At 71.4% G+C, this 20914-nt stretch overlaps 3 protein-coding genes across 4 annotated transcripts in view; 1 reads left to right on the top strand and 2 right to left on the bottom strand.

Annotated features, from left to right (window-relative positions):
- Nucleotides 1-9598: 9598 nt before the first annotated feature.
- ATP5F1D (ATP synthase F1 subunit delta) lies at nucleotides 9599-12225 on the bottom strand. Of its 2 annotated transcripts, XM_083811049.1 has the most exons (6): nucleotides 12038-12225; nucleotides 11767-11920; nucleotides 11167-11255; nucleotides 10551-10677; nucleotides 9952-9995; nucleotides 9599-9728 (listed from the first exon to the last, which is right to left on the bottom strand). In XM_083811049.1, exons 1-4 carry the CDS (start codon nucleotides 12155-12157, stop codon nucleotides 10555-10557), a joined length of 486 nt encoding a protein of 161 aa, XP_083667175.1. In that variant the 5' UTR covers nucleotides 12158-12225; the 3' UTR covers nucleotides 9599-9728; nucleotides 9952-9995; nucleotides 10551-10554. The 2 variants fall into 2 exon arrangements, with proteins under 2 accessions (XP_083667175.1, XP_083667176.1); XM_083811050.1 differs by lacking the exon at nucleotides 9952-9995 and having other exon boundaries at nucleotides 12038-12219.
- Nucleotides 12226-12773: 548 nt separating this feature from the next.
- CBARP (CACN subunit beta associated regulatory protein) lies at nucleotides 12774-18914 on the top strand. Its single transcript, XM_083811032.1, has 10 exons — nucleotides 12774-12916; nucleotides 14304-14383; nucleotides 14956-15101; nucleotides 15243-15304; nucleotides 15574-15739; nucleotides 15826-16000; nucleotides 16164-16316; nucleotides 16674-16881; nucleotides 16960-17143; nucleotides 17392-18914. Exons 2-10 carry the CDS (start codon nucleotides 14336-14338, stop codon nucleotides 18566-18568), a joined length of 2319 nt encoding a protein of 772 aa, XP_083667158.1. The 5' UTR covers nucleotides 12774-12916; nucleotides 14304-14335; the 3' UTR covers nucleotides 18569-18914.
- Nucleotides 18915-18938: 24 nt separating this feature from the next.
- The window catches only part of STK11 (serine/threonine kinase 11), a 39088-nt gene continuing 37112 nt past the window's right edge, over nucleotides 18939-20914 (bottom strand). The window contains exon 10 of the mRNA XM_083811037.1: nucleotides 18939-20501. The gene's annotated coding sequence lies outside the window, so the exon portion shown is untranslated. The remainder of the gene's footprint in view (nucleotides 20502-20914) is intronic.

The raw sequence follows: 20914 nt of genomic DNA, 5'->3' as shown, positions 1-20914 counted from the left end.
CGCGCTGCACCGCGCCTCCGCCGCCGTCCCGGGGCTGCTCCCCAACACCCCTCGCCCAGGGGCTCCCCCAAATCCCCCCGGCCTGCCCCTGCCCTTGCCTCGCCCCGGCTGAGCCCAGGGTGACGGGCACAGGGGTGCCCTGGGGGCATCGAGCGGGGTCGCCTCGGGCAGGGCTTCCGTAAGGCACCACCGCCAGCCCTGCCGCCCCATCCTGCTCCTGCCCCACAGCCCGCCCCCCCCGGGGACTACCCATCCCATAATGCCCCGTGCCACCCCACAGTGGGTGGGGTCAGTGGGTTCCCACAGTGCATTGTGGGGGGTGTAGTCCGCTGCCCCACTTTGGGGCGCAGCACTGGGGCGCAGCATCCCCTGCGCCCATCCCTCAGCCCCACACCTCCTGCCCCATGGCCGGGGGGGGGGCTCAGTGTGGCTGCCTGGGGGGTGTCCGGCTGGAGGGGGGGCACCGCCAGGCAGTGAGCGCACCCCCAGGGCTCGACCCACGGGTGTCTGCCCCATCTCGCCTGCACGGAGGGTGGGGACAGGGCCGGCACCCGGCTGGGGTCCTGCAGAGCCCAAGCCTGTGCCAAGGGCCGGGGGCGATGCCGGTGCGGGGCCCTGAGGGGGGGCGTGGGGCAGCCCTGGAGGGGGGGCGTGGGTTGGCGCGTCCCACGGGTGCCCCGACGCGCTGACACACGGGCGCACACTCAGCGCGGCGGCATCCCCACCCCTCGCGCCTGCCCACTGCTCCACTTGGAGCCGCATCAAGAATGCGGGGACCTCACCCGCGCGGGGGGCACGGTGCCAGCCCCGGGGCCGCAGGCGCCCCGTCCTCCCTGCTGCTGCCTCGGAGGGGGGGGGCAGGACCGCTCCCAAAGGGATGGGGGCCCTGCGGGGTGTCCAGCCACCCCTTGCACCACGGGCTCTGGCACAGCGTGGGGTGCAGGAGGGCGCAGACACGAGCACCCGCGCAGGCTCCCCAGCACCATCCCTGCCCTCTGCCAGGGCCGGCACCCACCAGAACGGCAAGACCGGGAGGAGGAAAACAAGCCCCGAGGGCGGGTGGTGCCACAGGAAACCCCAGCCCAGCGGGGCTGAGGACGGGAGGAGGCGCTTCCTCCTGGCCTCGTCGCTTCACGCGCGTGTGCACCCGCTCTGCAGCGCCTCGCGGCGTGCTGCACTTGTGCATGCACACGCACGTGCTCGCTGCATGCACAGACACTGGCACGCCCTCCTGGATGTGTGCTCCTGTCCATGCACGCTTGCCCAGGTCCCCTGCACGCTCAACCCGCTGCTGCACCCCCCCGGCCTGGCCGGACGCTGGCTCACGCCGCTCACACACATCCCGTCACGGGCACACGCACCCCCTCGCTTCCCGGCTGGGCCGCGCTCTCCCCCCGGCCGCGGTTCCTGTTTATGGTGATGGAGCCGCCTGCACGGCCCCCCCTGCACCGGGGGGCTGGCCAGGTTGGGGGGCACCGCCGTGTCCCGCTGCATGGCCCCGGTGCTGCCCCTGCGCCCTGTGCCGGGTCCGGGGTCCCGGTGCCACTTGGGGCGGTGGAGCTCGTTCCTGGCCGGTGGCCACGTGGGGTTGCGCGCTCCCCCCACGGATGTGGGGCCACGGCTTTATTCTGGGAAGAGCGGCAGGAAATCCTGGTGGGAATGAGAGCTGGACCCCGTCTGTCACCGGCGCTGTCACCACAAAGGAGCTGCTGGGCACGGTGCGCCGGGAGGTCCCCGCAGCCAGGAGCTCCCCGAGCATCGCCCGTCCCGGCCCCGTCCTTCCGCGGGACCTGCCCCGTCTGCCCGCAACGGGACCGCGCTGTGCCCATTTCCCAGCTCGGGGGAATCGAGGCCGAGGGGGAAGTGACGTGTACAGGGTCGGGGTGAGTCAGTGGGAGCTAAGAATAGATGGAGGAATCCAGCCCTGGGCCGGACCCACTGCGCCGCATTCCCCAGCACGGAGCCGCGCTGCAGGGAGACGGGCTCAGCTCATCTGTGCTACCTGTGGGGAAACTGAGGCAGCGGTGGGGGAAGTGACTCACTCCACACCGTGGCCTGCTAAACACCCTGCTCTGATTAGATAATGGGCGGAAGGATCAGAGAGAGCCGAACAACCCCTAATTAAACCTTTGTCTCCCCATAGCGCCTTCAGCTCCCAACGGAGACCTTGGCCACGCTGCCTGGCGCGGGGGCAGCCCTGCCCCGAAACGCCGCTCACACCCGCCGCGCGCGCTGCAGCGCGTGGGCAGGAGCACGCCCCAACACCCCACGAACCCGCGAAGGCAGAGGCTGTCCCGGCCATAAACGGGGCTGGACCTGAGTCCCCCCTGCCCACAGAACCCGGAGCCAGGCGCTTCTCCCCCTCCTCGGCGCACGTGGATGCTGACAGCACGCATGGGACACCGAGAGCCCCCTCGGGTGTGCAGGGATCGTGGGAATCCGGCATCCACAGCCCCCGGCCGGGCTGGGGGGGGCGGTGGGCAGGGAACGAGCTCCCCGATCGCTTGGGCAGCGGTGGCGAAAGAGGCACACGGGGCGGAGGAGCTCGAGCTGCTCGCAGTGAGCACTGGGCAGAAGGTGCCGTGCCACGGCTCTCCCTGCTCGCCTGCTGCCTTTTGCTCTTTTCTTTCCCCTCTGCCCTGTGCACGGTGCAACGAGTGCCCAGAACTCGGCCCCGTGGGGTATTTACTGCAGCGAGATTCAAACCAAGGCCGAGATAGGCCTCCAGATAAGGCCAACATCTCGGGGAGGCCGGCGGCTCCCGGGCAGCCCTCCCGCTCCTGGGGCCGGGGTCAGGCAGGCAGAAGGTCTCTGCAGGCGGCTGAGTTCGGGTCGGACCGGCTGCACCGGCCCTGCTGCCACCCGGGCTGGAAAAGCCCCCCCGGGGAAGGGGAGGCCGGTCCTGGTCCCGCTCCCTCCCCCAAGCACAGCCCTGGAGGTCGCCCGTGGGTGCTCCCCACACGGGTGCTGCTGGCAGGGCCAGCCTGTGGGGCCCCAGTGACGTGGGGCGCTCTGCAGGATTAGGTTTTGAGGGGAAATGCGATACGGCAGCGATAGGTTAGGCTGCAGGAGATTAGATCATCTGTGGTTTTGGGAGCACCAGCAGAGCGGGGTTCTGCTCTAACCTCTGCGGTGCCCGCCCCGCAGAGCCCATCGTCGCCGATCGGCCAAAAGCGCAGCGGCGTCGATCCCGCTCCCCCCGGCCCCGGGAGAGGCTCAGGAGCCCGCGTGCACGCGGGGCATGCTCAGGAAAACAAGAACCAAATAAAAGCAAAAGAGAAACTTGAGAGCAGCGCAGGGGACCTCTGTGGAGCGGAGGCCAAGCACTGTGTCTCGCCTTTGGCTGCTCCTGACAGCCTTCAGAGCAAAAAGCCTCAGCTTAGGGCTGTCACTGAGGTGAATTGCCAAGGGAAGGTGCTGCTGCTGCAGCCCCCGGCCCGGCTCCCCTCCTCTTCCTCCAGCCACAGCCCTTGGCCGGTGCCGAGATGCGCACAGAAAGTTTCGAGCCCCCCTCAGAGCCCCAGGAACCAGGAACCAGGCTGCGGCGTGGGGCACGGCATCGCTGGGTGGCAAACGGAGCCCGGGCACAGCGGCTCACCGGGGTCACGGCCCCTCTCCCTGCACCACGGAGCTGCCCCAGTCCCCTCGGACCCCGGGCGCAGGGTGCTCGTGCTCCTCGAGCTCCGTGCCGGGACCCTGCGCCCCTGGGGTGCCTGCAACAGCTCGGGATGCTGCGGGTGCTGCAGCCGGCCGGGGCTCGCCACCGGGTCGGGGCCCATCTGCCTCGGCAGGATGTGGGGCCGGACGGGGGACACAATGCGGGGAAGCGGCGAGGGGCGAGCAGGGACAGGGACATCCCCCGGCAGCGCACGGCCTCGCTCCCGGCACACCCGAAAACCTCAGCAGAGCCCGGCCAGGGGGGCGAGCGCGGTGCCAGCGGCGGCCGTGCCGCGGCGGGTGCAGCGTGGCCGGAGGCATCCCCGTGCCCCGCATCCCTGCGCCGGGTGCTCCTGCACCTGCCTGGCCCGGGGGGGGACCGGCCTGCAGCAGCCTGTCCGCGGGGAGCCGGGACGCGAAGGAGCTGGTCGGGGCGGCAGCGGGGTCCGCTCAGCCCACACAGGTGTGGCCGCGCCGGCGGCAGGCGGCGAAGCTCCGCGCCCGGCTGGCCCCGTCTTGCTGGGTGGCAGCAGCCTCCCTCCCTCCCCGCGCTCTCCTCCCCGGGGCAGGCACACCCTGTCATTACGCCCCACAGCAGCTGCCGGCGCTGCCCGGGAAGGGAGGGGGCGGCGGGGCCAGGGCAGAGCCGGCCCGGTGGGGACAGGGATGGGGACGGGAGGATGGGGAGCCCTCGCCCCAGAGGGGCATGGAGCGGGCACGGCCTCACCTGCCCGGGCAGGAGGGCGGTGGGGACCCGCGTCCCCTCCCTGCCGGGGCGCCCCATGGCCTCGCGGCCCCGCGGTGGCCTTGGCACGAGGGGGGAAGCAGCCGGGGTCACGCCGAGCAGCTGCCGGGGACGTGCCCGCGGGGCCGCGGGCGCACAATGCCCCCATTGAGGTCCCGCGGGGGGGGGGCGCCCAAGGTGGCGGTGGCAGAAGGGACTCCAGTGTCACGCCAGGCCTCAATCCCGGCTATTTATACCCGGCCGGGGGGCGGCCGCTCCTGCACACAGGCGGCCTTTGAGGCAGCGGGGATGAAAGCGCGGCGCGGGGGCATTCCTGAGGGCAGCCTCCCCGGCTCCCCCCGGCTTCCCTTCCCCACCCCGGGCCCCAGCCGGCGCCAGCCCCGCCAGGAAGAGCCCCACCGGCACAGGCAGCTGCGGCCGCTTCCTCCCCGCGGCCCGGCGAGGAGCGGGGGGCTCGGGGCCGGAGGTGAGGGCGGCCCCGTGGTGGAGCAGGCAGTGGGGAGGCCGCGGGGACACCGGCTCCGTGCTCGCCCCGCTCGGCAGTGCTGGGTGCCAGGACCTCGGTGGTGCTGGGTGCCGGGACCTCGGCGGTGCTGGGTGCTGGGACCTCGGTGGTGCTGGGTGCCGGGACCTTGGCGGTGCTGGGTGCTGGGACCTCGGTGGTGCTGGGTGCCAGGACCTCGGTGCTGCTGGGTGCCGGCACCTCAGCGGGCTGCAGCCTGGAGCTCCTCGGGAGCCTCCCAGCTTTACCGAGGGCGAAGTCCCGGCACATCAAAGGCTGGCAGGGGCAGCAGGAGCCAGGGCAGGAGCCTTTGGTCCCCACCGGTGCCCAGCTCCGCCACCCGGCCCTTGTGGCCCACACCAGGGTCCTGGCTGGGCACACCTGGGTCCGGCCGTGCCCCCCCCCGTGGCACAGCACCCGGCCCGTCACTGCGGCAACCGCCACCAGCTCCGGGTGTATTTTCTTAACCGGGGCCGCCGTGGGAACCTGGCCGGGCGCCACCTCATTCCGCTCGGGCTTTCTGGGCCGCCTTTGTAGCCGGCGTCGAGCCCAGCTGGCAGCCGCTTCCTCCCGGCCTCCCCCTGCCCCGCGTGGGTCGCGGCCCCGGGCAGGGGGTGGCAGAGCTGGGGGGGGGGCTTTGCCAGGACCCCCACCACGGGGGCGCGTGCCCCAGCCGAGCCGGTGGCCCCCGTGCACCCCGCAGCGTTGGGCTGGCTCCGGTGAAGCCAAGCGCCAGCGGCCGCCAAAGCTGCCCCGAGCGAGGGCTGCGCCCGTGGCCCCCGGGGTCCCTGAGCCCTGCCAAGGCACCTGGGAGCCCCGGGGGGGACGCGCCGCCCCCGCTGCCCCGCTCCCGGCCCCGTAGCTCCCCGGGGCGAAGCTCCCCGTGCCTGGCGGGGGCACCCAGAGCACCCCGAGGTGCTCTGGGGGAAGAGCGAGACTCCTGCGCCCCGTCCCGGCTTTCCCCACCGGTGCCTCGGTTTCCCCCGGGGAGCACCCGCCCCGGGGCCAAGGGTTTGCTGCGCTCGCCGGCGCGGCGCTGCGAGGCTGCTGGACCGCGAGCCGCGGGGCAGGCACCGGGACAAGCAGCGTCCTGCCGGCTGCAGCGCCCGCCCTCCGCAGCACCCGCCGGCGCCCGCGCCCACATTTCGGGGTGAAGCCGGCGGGGAGATGGGCGGGGGCTCCCCATGGCTCCACTGCCATCTGCCGGCACAGCGCCCCGGGATGGGGCTGGGGGGCTGCTTTCGGCCCCTCGCGGCGGGGATTTTTTTCCCCCCTACGCTCCCACCGCCGGGACAGGGCAGCGCGCGTGGGAGGCGTGCGGAAGAGGAGCATTTTCCAGTGCTGGAAACCGAGAGGAAAAAGGCTGCAGGACGGAACGGCTGCGGCAGCGCGGGTTAATCATTACAGCAGCGCTCCCCCCGGAGAAGGAAGTGCGAGGATACGGCCTTCGAGCCACCCAAGGGCGACGTGGCCCAAGGACGCAGCTGGGCTCGCGCTGGCAGAGCCTCTGCTGACCTTCCCACGCCGGGGCGCCCATGGCCACGACCTTGGGGGGGGGGCCACAAAGCCCTGGCAGGGGCAGGTGGGTGCTGCTGGCCCCGAGGGGGGGCCCAGCTCCGGGCTCAGCACCCCTTCCCCCGGCAGGCTCAGGGGCGCCGGGCAGCCCCCGCACCCCGATGTTGCAACGCGGGGCACGAGGCTGCGAGAGGCCGGGCAGGATCCGAAGCACCGCGGGTTTGGGCAGGGAAAGGGGCGGCTCTGCCGGATGAGTCAGTGCCGCCGGGAGCCAGGGGAATCCTGGGGCTGCGGCGGGCTTTGGGTTTGGTTTTTTTTTTTTTTTTTCTTTTTTTCCTGCGGAGAGCTCAAACCTTTCCCCTGCATTTTGGGATCCGGGTGGGACCGTGGAAACACCGCGCGGCCAAGCGCTGGGAGGGGACGGCAGCGCCGGGAGATGCGGCCGGCAGCGCCCAGCCCCTCTCGGAAACCGTCCCCCACGAGAAGAGCCGCCGGCAGCGATGGTGATGCTTCACTTTCCGAGCCTCCCCGGCCCCGCTCCCCACCCTCCATCTGGCAGCAGAAGATGCAAGTCACGGGTGAAAGCGCCGGGTGGAAAGGGAGGACGCGGGTGCCGCGGCCCCGCTCACGCCGTTTTCCAGCCCTGCCGCCCGCCGCGCCCCGGGGCGGCCGAGGCAGCCGGAGCCCGGGCCCCGTGACGCCGCTGCCGCTGCCCCCACACGTCCCAGCCCGCGGCCCCGCAGCCGCACGGCTCCTGCCCGGAGCAGGGGCAAAGTGCGGGGACAGGGAAGCGCCTCGGTACCCGCTGCGGGGTCTCTGACACCTCCCGGACCCCAAAACGCAGCGGGGATGGGGCTCTCACCCCGCCTGCGAGGAGGACGGGGGCTGCACCCCCCCACCCCCCCGGGTGCGTTGCGGCACCCCGGGGATCGCCGAGCACCTCGGTACCGCAGCTCCCCGAGGCAGGACAGTTTGGGGAGGAGAAAGGGGACGGTCACCTGCTGGCTCACACCAGGGGCGCACGCACGTCCCCCCCGTCCCCTGCGGCAGCGGGTGACAGCGGAGCCCTGCACCAGGAGGGGCCTCGCCTCCCACCGAGCAGCCGCAGCGATTTCTTGGCCCCCAGCGGGCCGTGACCGCTCGCGGCGTGGGCAGAGGGAGCGCGGCGAGCCGGGGGAGGAGGAGAGGCTGCTCCGCGCCCAGCCAGACCCGCGGCAGGGCTGGGGAGGACGAGGCAGGGGAAGAGGCCGGGAGCTGAGGCCGCGGGGAGGGGGGGCAGAGCAGGACGGGTGCAAGCCCCCCGCCCGCAGCCTGGGGGCAACGGGCAGCCCCCGAGGCACGGAGGGGACGCAGCCATCCCCAGGGGCTCTCGGCCACGGGGCAGGACGGAGGAGCCCCCCGCCGCTCGCCCCCAAAATCAGACTACAAGTCCCAGCAGGCGCCACGCTGGGGAGGGCCCCGGCAGGGCCGGATCCGTGCTTGACCCCCCCCCCGGCACCCCCCTGTCTCCGCTGGAGCTGGCAGGAGGCAGCGGGAAGAGCTGGTGAGAGGATGCTGACGGAGACGCTTTTTTTCCCATCCTAAAAATAGCAGCTGGCCGTTTCCCCAGCTTCCCGGCCTCGCCAACGCTCTTCCATTAGATGAGAGAAAAAAATAAAATAAAATAAAATAAAAAAAATCAGCCACCTTCCGTCGGAAAGAGAGCGGCTGCGTGTGTCGAGGGAGGCTCACGCACGCCGCAAATAGAAACCGGGGACAGGGGAGAGCGAGAGGGAGCGGAAGAGGGAGCAGGGCCGCCCGTCCCCAGTTATTCCCGAGACGTTTTAATTAGCACTCGTCCTGAGTTCGAGGCTTCGCTTATGCACGGCGCAACGTATGACCTTTAAAAAAAAAAAAAGGGCAAAGAGAGGGAAAGGGAAGAAAAAGGCACTGGAGCAGCTCAGGAACTGGGAAGCCGGCTGATCTTCAAATAGGCTCAGCGTCAGGCACTCAGAGGCTTTTAATAAGCTCCAGAGTGAGAAATTTAACACCACAGGCCTATTTTTGATCACTTGTGGAGGGGGGTGGGGGGGGGGAGAGAAAGACAAGAGAGAGCGAGAGGAGGGGGAGGAGGTGGCGGGGAGAGGAGGAGGCAGCCGAGATTACATCCTGGGTGGCAGCGCCGAAAATAGCCGAGCCCCCCCCCGGGGCCGCGGGAGGGCAGGCGGGGGGCGAGGTGCTGCCGGCGAGCGGTGCGAGGGGAAAGGGGATGGAGCCAGGAGGGGCGGTCACGCTGCACGCTCGGCTTTCCCCCCCCCCTGTGCCAGGAGGGTTTGTGCAGCAGCGGGAACCCGAAATCCCCCCTCGGGAGGCGCGGGGAGGACGGCACCGAGCGCGGAGCCCCGCTGGCTGGTGCCGGCGGCGATGCGCGTCCTCGGGCCCCTCGCTCCAACCTGCTCCTTCCCGGCAGCGCCGCGTTTCGCGGGGCACGCGGGGACGGGTGAGCTCGCTGCGGACAGGGGAGCAGCTCCGGGTTCCTCCCGGCACTGAGGACGCCGGGGCTGTGCTGGGAAGCCCCAAAGCAGCCGGCAGCTCCAGCAGAGCGTTGCCAGCACCCCCCCGCCCCGCTGCACAGGCTGAGGGAAGGCTCCCACCAAGCAGAGCATCTGCTTCCCTCTCGCACCGAGCCTGCCTCGGAGGAGCGGAGGGAGACTTCCCCCTGCTCCGCACGCCACCCGCGCGTGCAAACAGCCCGCAGCAGCGGGGAAACGGGGCAGAGCTGGGCAGCTGCTGTCCAGCTGCAGGAAGGACCGCGAAGGAACAGCAGGGCTGACGCGATTCCTGCGGCAGCGGAGCCGGGAGGCTGAGCGAAAACAGGGCGGGGGAGGCACAACAGGAAGCCTTTGGCAGAGACCTGCGCTGCCCTGCAGATGCCTCCTCCCGCGCTGCCCTAATCCTGCTGTCCAGGTGGATTACTGGCAGTGGAGGTGGCTGACAGCACAGGGAGGGAGCTATAAAATCTGCCTGATAAGCCCGGGGTGAAAATCTCCCACGGGAAGGCGCAGCAGAACCCCGAGCGGTGCTGGAGGTGCACCTCAGCACAGCGCCCGCACCCCGACTGACCCTGCCCCACGCTCCCAGCCGCCGGCGCAGCTCGAGCTGCAGTTTGACGCCTCAGAAGAAGGTGACGTGCCACAAGAGAGGATTGCATTTCCTTTTAATTGATCAGAGCGGTTTCTCCGCCTCCATTTGTCCCGCACCATCTGTACAAACGGGGAAGCCAGAACAAGTAGGACAGCCTGGGGTTTTTCTGCAGCGACAGTGGGATTCCTGCAACACACAGAGGCGGAGCTGGTTTTAACGCGGGGTGGGCTCGGCGGAGCAGGATCCCGACCCGAGGCCTCGCTCGCGTTGCTAAATGGCTGCAAGCAAACTCTCAGAGCTGACCCCAAGGGCCAAAGAGCAGAGGGAGCAGAGATCGGGGAGACACGGGGGAGCTGCTGCCCTGCTGTACCTGCTCCGGAGAGAGGCCGTCTGAGGCTCCGTGACTCACCTGCCAGGCACAGCGCGCACGCTGCCGCGCAGAAAGCCTTCCAGCTGCCAGCACGTGGGAAGAAAAGAGATGAGGCAGAGTCTTAGCAGGGTACAGAGAAAATGGGCCACGAGGTAAGCAGCCTTGCCTCGCCTCCCCCGAGACAGAAGCTGTTTGTTTGCAGTGGAAGGGAGTGTACGCGGAGCAGAGGCCGCACCACTCCCTCCGGGGCCCCAGGCACGCAGGCTGCTCGCGCGGCCAGCCCCGGGCTGCCTGTCCCAGCGGGGACCTGGAGGCAGCGGCGAGGCCCCGCTCGTGACCGCAGGCTGCCGCCCGCTCCAGCGCCGCGGCACAGCACCGGGCCCTGCTGCCATCTAGCGGCCCCGGGACGGCTCCGAGCAGGGCCCCGCCGCCTCCCCTGGCGCTGACGGAGGGGCCGAGAGGGGCAGCCCTCGTGTCGCCACTCCCGAAACGTGTCACCGCTCCCGAAACGCCAGGCACAAGCCCTCAGGGCCCCCCACGCAGCCTGGCTACGGCCAGGGGAAGCTCCCCGTGGGCAGCAGGGAGCAAGGACTGAGAGCGGGTCTGGGAGTCTCAGCGAGGACGTAGGTGACGCTTACCAGATTACTCCAGGGCTTTTACAAGGGCTTCGTTGGCTTCTACTTTAATCTGAGCTTCTGCTTTAGCAGCTTCATCGGACGCGGCAGCCACCTCTGAAATGGCCTTCTCCAGGTTTGATTTTGCAGTCTGAACACGAGAGCACAAGGAATGTGTCACCCAGAGACCACCGCAGGGCGGGTGGCTGTCTCACAGCACTCAAATCATCACCCCCCCCAACACGCTGCAGTCATCAGCCCCACGCACGGGGCCCCACGCGGGCTGCAGGAGCCTGTTTACGTGCCGGGCTGGCAGCAGGCACCTTATCACCAGGCCCTGCTGTGGAAAAGCTGTTCCCGAGATGAAGAGGGGTGGGGAGGGGCCAGATCAGCATCTGTCCGAGGGCAGGGATGTGGCCTGGGGAAGGGTTCGCGACTGCACGGCTTCCTCCCCCCGCAGCCTGCCGGGGAGGAGCAGCCTTTGATCCCGATCGGTGGGCGCCGACAGGGAAGCTGGGGGTGAAGGCGCAGCCCCGGGTCCTGGTGCGCGCCTCGCAGCCACAGGAAGCTCCCGAGACGAGCGCCCCGCAGGAGAGAAGCGGGGAGCAAAACCTCCTGGCTGCGGGGACGCGGTACTCACGGCCAGGTCCAGCATGTCCATCGTCACCGCCTCCTCCGCCAGCACCTGCACCGTGGAGTCCGCGTTGACCGTGACGGAGCCGCTGCTCACTGCGAAGGCACAGCGGCGTCAGGCAGGGCTGCCGGGGGGGTCAGCGCGCAGGGCAGCTCTGGCGAGGCGACCATGGGGAGCCCCAAGCTCCCTTTGCCAAACCAAAACCTCAAAGCCCTCCCGTGACGTTCCCCAAGCCCCAAGGCAGCGTCAGCCTCGGGTTAGCTAGGAGAGAGGTAAAGCAGAGGAAGCTCTGCAAGGGAAAGGCTGGACGTGGTGCCTGGGGACATGGTTTGGCACGGGATGGCGACGCTTAGACCAGATGATCCTGAAGGTCTTTTCCAAGCTTTTTTATGGTTCTACGATCCAGTGACCTCTGAGCAGAAGAAAACCCGAACCCCAAACAACCGCCTTGCGCCGAGCCCCCTCTTCTGCAGCGGACCTCGGCCCCCAGCCGGCCGTGCCTCCGCCAGCCGCTGGGCAGGGACCCCCGGAGCCAAATGGGGCCCTCCCGGCCCCGCAGAGCCCGGCGACAGCTCCCCCATCGCCGTCCCCGTCCCCGTCCCTCACCGAAGTACTTGGTGGCCGTCCCGTCCTCGCCGTACACCGTCACCACGCCGGGCTTGAGGACCTGCAGCGTGGGGACGTGGGCCGCCAGGATGCCGAAGGAGCCGGTGAGGGTGGGCACGTCCACCTGCTTCACGGCGGCGCCGTTGTAGAAAACCTGCGGGGAGAGAGCGGCCGGGATGGACGGGACGGGACGGGACGGGACGGGACCGGGCGGACACTGCGAGGTCACCGCGGCCCCGGGACCCGCCGCCCGCCGCCCTCCGCCTCCTACCTGCGTGGGGGAGGCGAAGGTGAAGGCCATGGCGGCCGGCCCGGCCGCGGGCTCCGCGTAGGAGCGGGCCCGGGGCGGCGGCAGCGCGGCGAGGCGCAGGAGGCGGCGGGCGCACAACATGGCGGCGGCGGCGGCGGCGGGCACGGGCCGGGCCCGGCAAGGGCGAGCGGAGGGGGGGGGGGTGGCGCGGGGCACGCCGGGAGCTGTAGTCCTCCCCGCCGCCTCCCGGCCCGCCCCGCGCCGCGCGACTACACGGCCCGTGGGGCGCCGGGCGGGTGACGTCACGGGGCGGGCCGCTGGGGCGCATGGGAGATGTAGTTCTCCCGCGCGGTCCGCCCCCCCCCCGGTGTTTATTTCTGGTGTTTATTGTAGGGCCGGAGTCGGTTTGGTGATGGGGGGGGCGGTTGGGTGTATGCACCGGTCTGGGCTGTAGTGGTGGGGGTGGGAGGGGCTGTGGTGTTTGGGGGGTGGGCAGGGGGCTGGGGGGGTAGGGGGCTATGGGGCGGGCAGGGGGCTATGGGGCGGGCAGGGCGCTATGGGGCAAGGGGCTGTAGGGCAGGGGACTGTAGAGCTATAAGGCAGGCGGCTATAGGGCTGGGGGCTGTAGGGCAGGGGGCTACAGGGCAGGCAGGACTGGGAGCGGGCAGGGGGACGGGGGCAGGTGGGGCTGTGGGGCGGGGGGCTGCGGGCGGGGGGCTGCGGGGCAGGGGCTGCGGGGCGGGCAGGGCCGGGGGCGGGCAGCGTGCCGGTGCGGGCAGGGCCGGGGCAGCCCCGTCCCCACGTGACGGCCGCGCCGCGCGGGGGCGGCCCCGGTTCATTCATAAATCCGGGGCCGCACCGAGCGCGGCGGCGGCGATGGAGCCCCGGCCCCGGCTCTAGGTGAGTGTCCGGCCCCGCCGCTATCGCGACAGACGGAGCCGGCGCGACAGGAGGGGGGGGGGGAGCCCGGCCCAGCCAAGCCCACCGCCCGCTGCGCTCGGGGCTCCCGGGGGCTCCGTCCCGCTGTCACCGGCGCTGCCCGCAGCCCCCCCCCCCCCCCCCGCTGCCCGCAGCCCCCTCCCCAGGCCGGGTGCAGCCCCCCGGGGGGGTCCCGGGGGTGCCGCAGCCTCGGGGGAGGGGGGCAGCGGGGCAGGATCCGTCCCGCCCCCGCCCGGTGCCCCGCGGGGGGGGGGCTCAGCCCTGCTCGGTGCCCCCGGGGGCCGGCGTGGGGACAGCCCGGGGGGGCCCGGCCGCGGCCCCCCCCCGCCGCTGTCCAGACAATGGCCGGCCTGTTCCCGCCGGGTCGCCATGGAGACCGAATTCCTCCATGATGGGGGAACAGCGGGGGCATTCTTCACGCCCCCCCCACGGGGCAGGGGGCGCCCAGCCGGGTCCCACCCGGGGGGGGCCGCCCCACGCGGGACCGCGGCCCCCCCACCCTCCACGGGCCCGGCCGGGGTCGTGGGGGGAGCCCCCGGGGGTCGCGGGGGGGGGAGGGCTGGGGGATGCCCGGGGCCGGTGCGGGCTCGGGGCTCTCCCCGCCCCCCGGTGCCCCGGTAACCCCTCCCCACGCTGCCCCCCCCCCCCCCCCCGGCTCCATTCACATTTTTCCGTGCCCCGATTTTGGGCGGTTTTGCCGCGCCCCCCCCGCCCGGAGCACGCGGCTCCCCACGGCGACAGCATCCCCCGGGCCCCACGGACACGGCCCCACGGACACGGCCCCGCGGACCCTGGGGGGGGCTCGGGGGGGGCCCAGCCCGGTTCCCGAAGGCCGCCGCTTTCCGTCCGTCCGTCTGCCGGTCCGTCTGTCCGCCCGGCTCCGCTGCCCGGGAGGGGGGGGGTGGGCTCGGCCCTTCCCGGCCCCTTCCCCTCCCCGGTGGGGCCCCGGTGCCCCCCCCCCGGTGGCGGAGCCGCTGCGGGGCTGACTCAGACCCCCCCCCCCCAGCGCCGCCCCCCCGCCCACCCCCGCTCGTTGCGCGGGGGGCAGCGGCTGCGGGGGGGTCGGGGGGGGGGGGAGGCAGAGCCCGGGCAGGATCGGTCCCCTCCCGGTGTCCCCCCCAACCCCACCGCGGGGCCCGGCGGCCTCCCTCGGTGCCGGCCTCCATCCTCGCCCCGGCCTCCATCCGTGCTGACCACACCCTGCTCCATCCCTTCATCCCCGGCCCTCCCCTCCGGTCCCTCCCGGCAGCTCCGCACCGGCAGGGCCCGGGGCCCGGCAGGAGCCCCCCCCCCCCACATCGTTCCGGTGCCCCCCATCCCAGCGGGGCCCCCCCCTTTTGTCTCGCAGCGGCCCAGGAGGCGCCCGGGCTGGCTCGGACCATGAGCGATGAGCCGACCCCCTGGGACAACGCGACCGAGAGCGCCACGGTGAGCGGCACGGCCTGGGGGGGCTGGGGGGGGGCTTGTGGGGTCTGCGTGGGGCTGGGGGGCCGGGGCCGGGGGTGGGAGCCGAGCCCAGGATGCGGCCGTAGGGACTGGGGTGGGATACGAGCCCGGGGTGCGGGGACAGGGAGAGTCAGGACGCGGCCACGGGGACAGGGACGGGGTCGGTGCGCGGGATGGGGGTGGCAGCGTCCTCCTGTCCCACCGCCGTCACCCGCTCCCGGAGGTCGGCGGCGCCTCCCCGTGCCCCCTTCAGCCCCTGCAGACACCGAGCTCCGGGCTCGCAGCGCTGGGAGGGGGGTGCCCAAAAAGCAGGGGCCGGGGTCCTGTCCCCGTTCCCGCTGGGCGCGGGGGCCGCTGGCGGCTCTGCCCCCCCCCGGCTGCGGTTGCCTTGGTGAAGGCAGGTCCCCGCAGCCGGCAGCAGGCCCGGGGGCGGCGGGGGAGCGCGAGCATCTCGGGGGAGCAGCGCTCAGCACCAGCCTCGGGAGGGGCCCCCCCAGCCCAAAGCACGTGTTCGTGTCCCCCCCCCAAAGCCCCCGGTGTCTGTCCCCGCGCAGGCGGTGCCCGGCGAGGTGTCCCCGCAGGATGGCTACGTGCTGCTCCTCGCCCTGCTCTCCATCTTCATCGGGGGCACCCTGGTCCTGCTCTCCGGCATCCTGATCATCTGCCGCCGCTGCTGTGAGGCCGACCGCCGGCACTCCAGGTCCGTGGGGACGGGTGGTGCCACTGCCCCCGGGGCCCTGCGGCACCGCCGAGGGCCCCGCGCGAGGCCCCAGCGCCGTTCGCGGTGCCGGTACGGCTCCCCGTGGCGTGGGGCACCTCGCAGCATCCTCTCCCCCCGCAGGGCCAGCGATGACCCCGAGAAAACCAACACCAGCTACCTGGACGACTCGCAGCCGGCCCAGGGTGAGCGCTGCGCTGGGGCTGGAGGTGCTGCTGCCGCCCATCGCCCACCCGTGGCACCGGCTGCTCCTGGGGGGGGGGGGGGGCACAGCGGGTCCTGCTCACAGCGCAGCGCCCCGGTGCTAGGGCAGGGCTGGCAGCGCACCCCCTGCACCCCCCAGCCGCTCTCCCAGCAGGGCAGCGAGTTTGCCCGGCCTCAGCTGGGAAGCCAGCATGCCCCACAGAGGGGGGGGCTGGTGGCTCTGACTCCCCCCCCCTGCTCCTCTCCGCAGACATCACCATCAAAGTGGAGGACCCCGACTGCCTCTCGTCCTCCAGCTACCGGGATGTGGAGACCGAGCGGTTCCTGTCCTCCAGCTCCTCCACCGCCCGCCGCGTCTCCTTCAACGAGGCCGCGCTCTTCGACCAGGGCAAGAAGACCCAGGAGAAGGGGAGGAGGTGAAGGGCCGGGCAGGGGGGGGGGGCTGCGGGGGGGGGGGGCAGGCAGGGGGCTGGGGCCGCCCCCTGACCCGGCGTGCCCGCAGGTACACGCTGACGGAGGGGGACTTCCACCACCTGAAGAACGCCCGCCTGACCCACCTGCACCTCCCGCCGCCCGCCCTCAAGATCGTCACCATCCACGAGTGCGAGTCCAGCGAGAACAGCCTGGCCATGACCCCCCGCCTGCCCCCCCCCAAGCCCGGCCTCGCCATCTTCCAGGTGAGCCCCCTGGGGACCGGGGCGGGGGGGCGGGCGGCACAGGGACCGGGCATCGCGCTGGGATGCGGCTGGGGGGAGTGGAAGGGACGCAGGGGTGGGTGCTGTGGGGCGCAGCAGACCCCGACCCCGGTGCAAAGCCCCCTGAGTGAGCTGTGCCCCCCAGCCCCCCGCGGGGGCCCTGCCGCAGCCGGCGCTGCCCAGCCACGCCGTGTGCCCCAGCTCGGCGCTGCCCGGGGACACCTACAACTCCACCGTGGACACCAGCTTCGCCGAGGCCAGCCCCTCTGCCTCCTCCGACTCCGGGGAGGGACCCTCGGTGAGTGCGGGGTGGGGGCCGGGGGCTGGGGCGGGCAGGGGCAGGGGCAGGGGCTCAGCGGGCTCAGCACCGTTCTGCTCCCCCCAGTCTGACAGCACGGGGATGGCCCCATGCCTGGAGGCGCTGCTGGGCCCCCCTGCTCTGTGCTTTTAGGATTGGTGGGGGGGCATCCAGCTAGAAATAGGCTCTGCCCCCCCTGCCCTGTCTCCATCCCCTGCCCCAGGGGCCATTTGTGCATCGCGCAGCCGAGCTGCAGGAGGAGGACAAAGGAGCGGGGCCGGGGGGGGCTGGGGGTGGCCGTGCCTGGCTGCTCCTGGAGCCGGCACTCACAGCCCCCCCCCCCCCCAATGCCCCCAGTTTGCCGCAGCACCCAGGAGTGGGAAGGGGGCTGGCGGGGGCAGTGCCAGCCCCGGGGACACCCCCCCAGCCCCCCCCCAGGGCACCGTCCTGCAGTTCTTCACCCGCCTGCGCCGCCACGCCAGCCTGGACGGGGCCAGCCCCTACTTCAAGATCAAGAAGTGGAAGCTGGAGAGCACCCAGCGGGCGTCCAGCCTGGACACGAGAGGTGGGAGCTGGGGGGCGGCGGGGGAACCCCCCCGCAGGGATGCGACCGTGCCCCCACCCCTGCCCTGCGCCCCCCCAGGGTCCCCCAAGCGGCGCCAGTTCCAGCGGCAGCGGGCGGCGAGCGAGAGCATGGACCAGGAGGACCGGGACCCTCACCAGACCGACATCATCCAGTACATCGCCCGCACCGACGACGTCGCCTTCCACCCCGCGGGCGGCCCCTTCCTGCCCTCCCCCGCCAGCCCCCCACCCTCTCTCGGCAGGTATTTTTCAGTAGATAGAGGGGACGGGGTGGGTGCATGGGGGTCCCCTGCCTTCGGGGAGGGGGGGGGCAGCGGGGCCTGGGGTGATGGGAGCTGGGGCGAGGGGCACGGGGTGCGGGCAGGGGGCCTGGGGACCACACGGCACCGAGGTGCTGCCACCAAGCCCGCGGGTGCTGAGCTGGTGCCTCCCCTGCGTGCGGGGCTGTCCCCGTCCCCATCCCTGCCGTGACACCCGGTGGTGCCCGCAGGCTAGAGCCGGGCGAGGGGGGCGCGAGCGAGGCCGGTGCCCCGGAGCAGCCCAGCGCCTACCACGACATCTGGAGCCTGCGCGCCTCGCTGGAGCTGTACGCCTCCTCCGAGCGGAGCAACGACCAGGACTCGGTGCGCAGTGACGGCGGGGACAGCGTCTCCTCTGCCGGCGGCGTGGCCCCCTGCCCCTCCTCCTCCCTGGACGAGGCCGAAGGCCCCGAGGAGAAGCTCTGGGGTCGGCCCAAGCAGGAGGAGTCAGAGCCCGGCACGCGCAAGCTGCTGCAGATGGACAGCGGCTACGCCTCCATCGAGGCGCCCAGCCGGGGGGGCGAGGAGGGGCACCCCAAGGACCAGACGGCCTCGGAGAAGCGCATTTGCTTCACCAGCGCGGGGCGGAAAGGCACCATCTTCGAGAGCTTCGAGGGCCGGGAGCCGGAGGAGGAGGAGGAGGAGGAGGAAGAAGAGGAGGAGGAGGAGGAAGACGAGGGGAGCGCAGCCCGGGGCGCGGTGGGCGGGGGTCCCCTCCGTCCCCACAGCCCCCTGGCCTGGTCCCCGTACGGGCAGATGTTGGCGGGGCGGGAGGCACCGCCCCGGCGGGACTACAGCATCGACGAGAAGACGGACGCGCTCTTCAACGCCTTCGTGCGCCACGACCCGCAGTTCGACGAGTCGCCGCTGCGGGGGAAGCACCGCTCGCGCGCCCACCTGCGCAAGCAGTGGCAGCACGCCAAGCAGTACAGCGACCCCGGCGTGCGCTACCCCGCGCTGGAGCGGCACCGCACGCCCCTGCGCCGCGGGGACAGCGCCAACTACCCCCTGGACGCCCGCTTCCACAGCCCCCTGCCCCGCATCGTCAGCGCCGGCGACGAGGAGGCGGCGGAGGCGGCCGAGGGGGGCCCCAGCGCCTCGCCGCTGCCCGACCCCGAGATCCAGGTGATCGTGGAGGAGCCCGGCGAGGCGGCCCCCGAGCCCAAGGCCAGCCCCGAGCCCGGCGGGGACGACTGCCCCGGCCCTGGGCAGTGCCTGGGGCTGGGCCCCGGCTCGGAGCTGATGGACAAAATCACCGGCGGCCTCGAGGAGCGGCTCTACGGCCACCTGAGGAAGGCGGCCGAGAGCACGGAGCGCGCGGTGGCCGTGGCGGCCAGCGACGCCCCCCCCGACCACAGCCCCGTCTAAGCCCGGCACCGAGGGGGCAGAGACCCCGGCAAGGGGCGCGGGGGGAGCAGCCGGTGCGCGGCACGCGGGGCGCCACGGGACGGGCGGCCCCGGCGCGGGGAAGGCCAGGCGGGCGCGTGGGGGCCCCTGGCCGTGCCCACCCCGCCGCGGGGGGCCGGCAGCGCGGGGTGGCCGAGCCCCGGTGCTCGCGGGAGCGAGGAGCCGCCGGGCCCTGGGTGCCGGCAGGGCGCAGAGGTGGAGCAGGGCGCGTGCCAGGAGGCTGGCGCCGAGGGACTTTGCTAATAAACCCCCGAACCGAGCTGAGGCCTACTCCTTACCTCGCAGCAGGGCTGTGTAGCAGCTACGCTCTCCCCTCTCGCTGTTTTTTGGGTTTGTTTTTGTTTTTTTTTAACAAGCAATAAGGCTGCTCCGTCAGCTGGGGACTGTTCTCGCACGGGAGCCGTCATTTGGGGAGCAGGGATCGTGCCCGCGAGCAGCCCCGGCACCGCGGGGAGCCTGGGGCCTGAACTGGAAGCGAGGCCTGGGGCTGCTGTGCCGGAGCAGGAGGATGCTGGGGGGGGGCCTGTGCATCCCCTGGGGGGGCCCGGGCAAGCTGTGGCCCCCAGAGCAGCAGCATCCTGGGGGCGGGGGAGGCTGGAGCCCCCTGGGGCCACCCTTTGCCTGTCCCCAGTGCTGACCCTTCCCAGCACACGGTGACGAGACGGGGGGGGGGCCAGGCTGGCACGTGCCATGGGTGACCCCCCCCGCCCCCCCCGCGGCTCAGCGCACTCAGAGGTTATTTATTGATTTTTACAGAGGTGGATGCTGCTGCTCCTGGGTTAGCTTTTTATTGTGTTTGGTTTGTTTTTAATTTATTTATGTTTCAATGGATGGGTGAAAAAAAAAAAAGGAGAAAAAAGCCCAAGCTGTGTTACGGGGGGGGCTCGGCAGCGGGGCGGGACGGGGCACGGCCGAGGGCCCCCCCTCAGCACCGCGGTCCTGCCCCGCGCCCCCTCCGCGGCACCCCCATTGCATGCGAGTAAAGAGGCCGGGTCCCTCCTTCCCCTCTGCAAGTCTCTGTCCAAAGCACTGACCCCGACTACAACTCAGCGTTTTTAAGTCTATGAACAAAGGAGGAAAAAAAAGAACAACACCAACAACAAAGCTGTGACTTCTCCGAGCTTGGTTCTCGCCTTCCTGCCCCCGCCGGGCCGTTTCCTCCCCTGCTCGCCCACCGCGGCTCCGGGCAGGGCGCGTTTCCCCGGCACCCGCCTGCGGCAGGAGGAAGGACATCGTGAAACCCACCTCTCTGTTTTCACTTTATTTCTTTTTCTTTAAAAAAAAAAAAAAAAAGGAAAAAAAATACGCTGAACGCACCCATTCCCTTTTCCGAGCCCTTTTACAGCATGCAGGTTTAATAGAGTTTTGCTTTGTCTTAATACCTGTTTTTTTTTTTTTTTCCTCATCTGGTTTATTTTAAACACATCACGATGTGTAGGAATCTCTAAATATACCGCAAATATAAACAAAAAAAAAAGAGGAAAATATATAATATATAACAGTAGTCTAAAACATAAAGTGCACGGCAATGGCTTTGCACGACTTCTACACAGCCAGGGCGGGGAGAGGGGCGCAGGTCCCCCCGCCCCCCGGCCCCGTCCCACCCTTCCCATCGCAAAATTAAAAACAGAATCAGTGTCTTGATTGGCAAAGAGTGATTGGGGCGGGGGGGCAGCATCTTCGCAGCCGGAGGTTTCTCCGTCCGGGGTGGTCGGGGAGGGGGTCTCGCCCCATCAGCTCCTGGCGCTGTCCGTAGCGGGGGGGCCGCGGGGAGGGTGGGGGCGTTTTCCTCGGTCGGTTTCCTTGGTTTTTGGGTCGCAAGCACAGTCCGCTCCCAGGAGAGACGCCGAGGTGGGCGAGGACGCGGGGCGCGGGCGGCCCAGGCCCTGGGACGCTGCGTGGAGGAGAAACAAGAGGAGGTTGGGGAGGGCAGCGGGGCCCGAACCCGGCTCTGCCCCTGCAGCGACCGCGGGCACCTTGGGGACCCCCCCCCAGCCCCCGGCGGTGGGGTGCGAGCAGCCCCGGGGCTGGGGAGGGGGCGAGCACTTGCCCAACCCTTCGGTGGGGGAGCCCCAGACCCGGCCCCGAAGCCGGGAAGGGAAATGGAGAGGAGGAAGCGGAGCCCTCGGCCGGCGTCCCCGCGGGATGGCACCACGGGAAGGGCAGCGCCGGGAGCAGGCGGCCGCGACCCTGCCCGTCCCTGCGATTCACCCGGGAGGGAAGCGGAGGCGATGACCTGAGCGGGCTTCTTGGGACCCCCAAAGCCACCCCGAGCCGAGCCCCCCCCCCCCGGGCTGTGGTCACCGA

This window comes from Anser anser (genome assembly GCF_964211835.1).
Source record: "Anser anser genome assembly, chromosome: 25".
NCBI classification, from domain to species: domain Eukaryota; kingdom Metazoa; phylum Chordata; class Aves; order Anseriformes; family Anatidae; genus Anser; species Anser anser.
The sequence above is the reverse complement of the archived record's forward strand: the minus strand, read 5'-3'. Positions and strand labels throughout refer to the sequence as shown.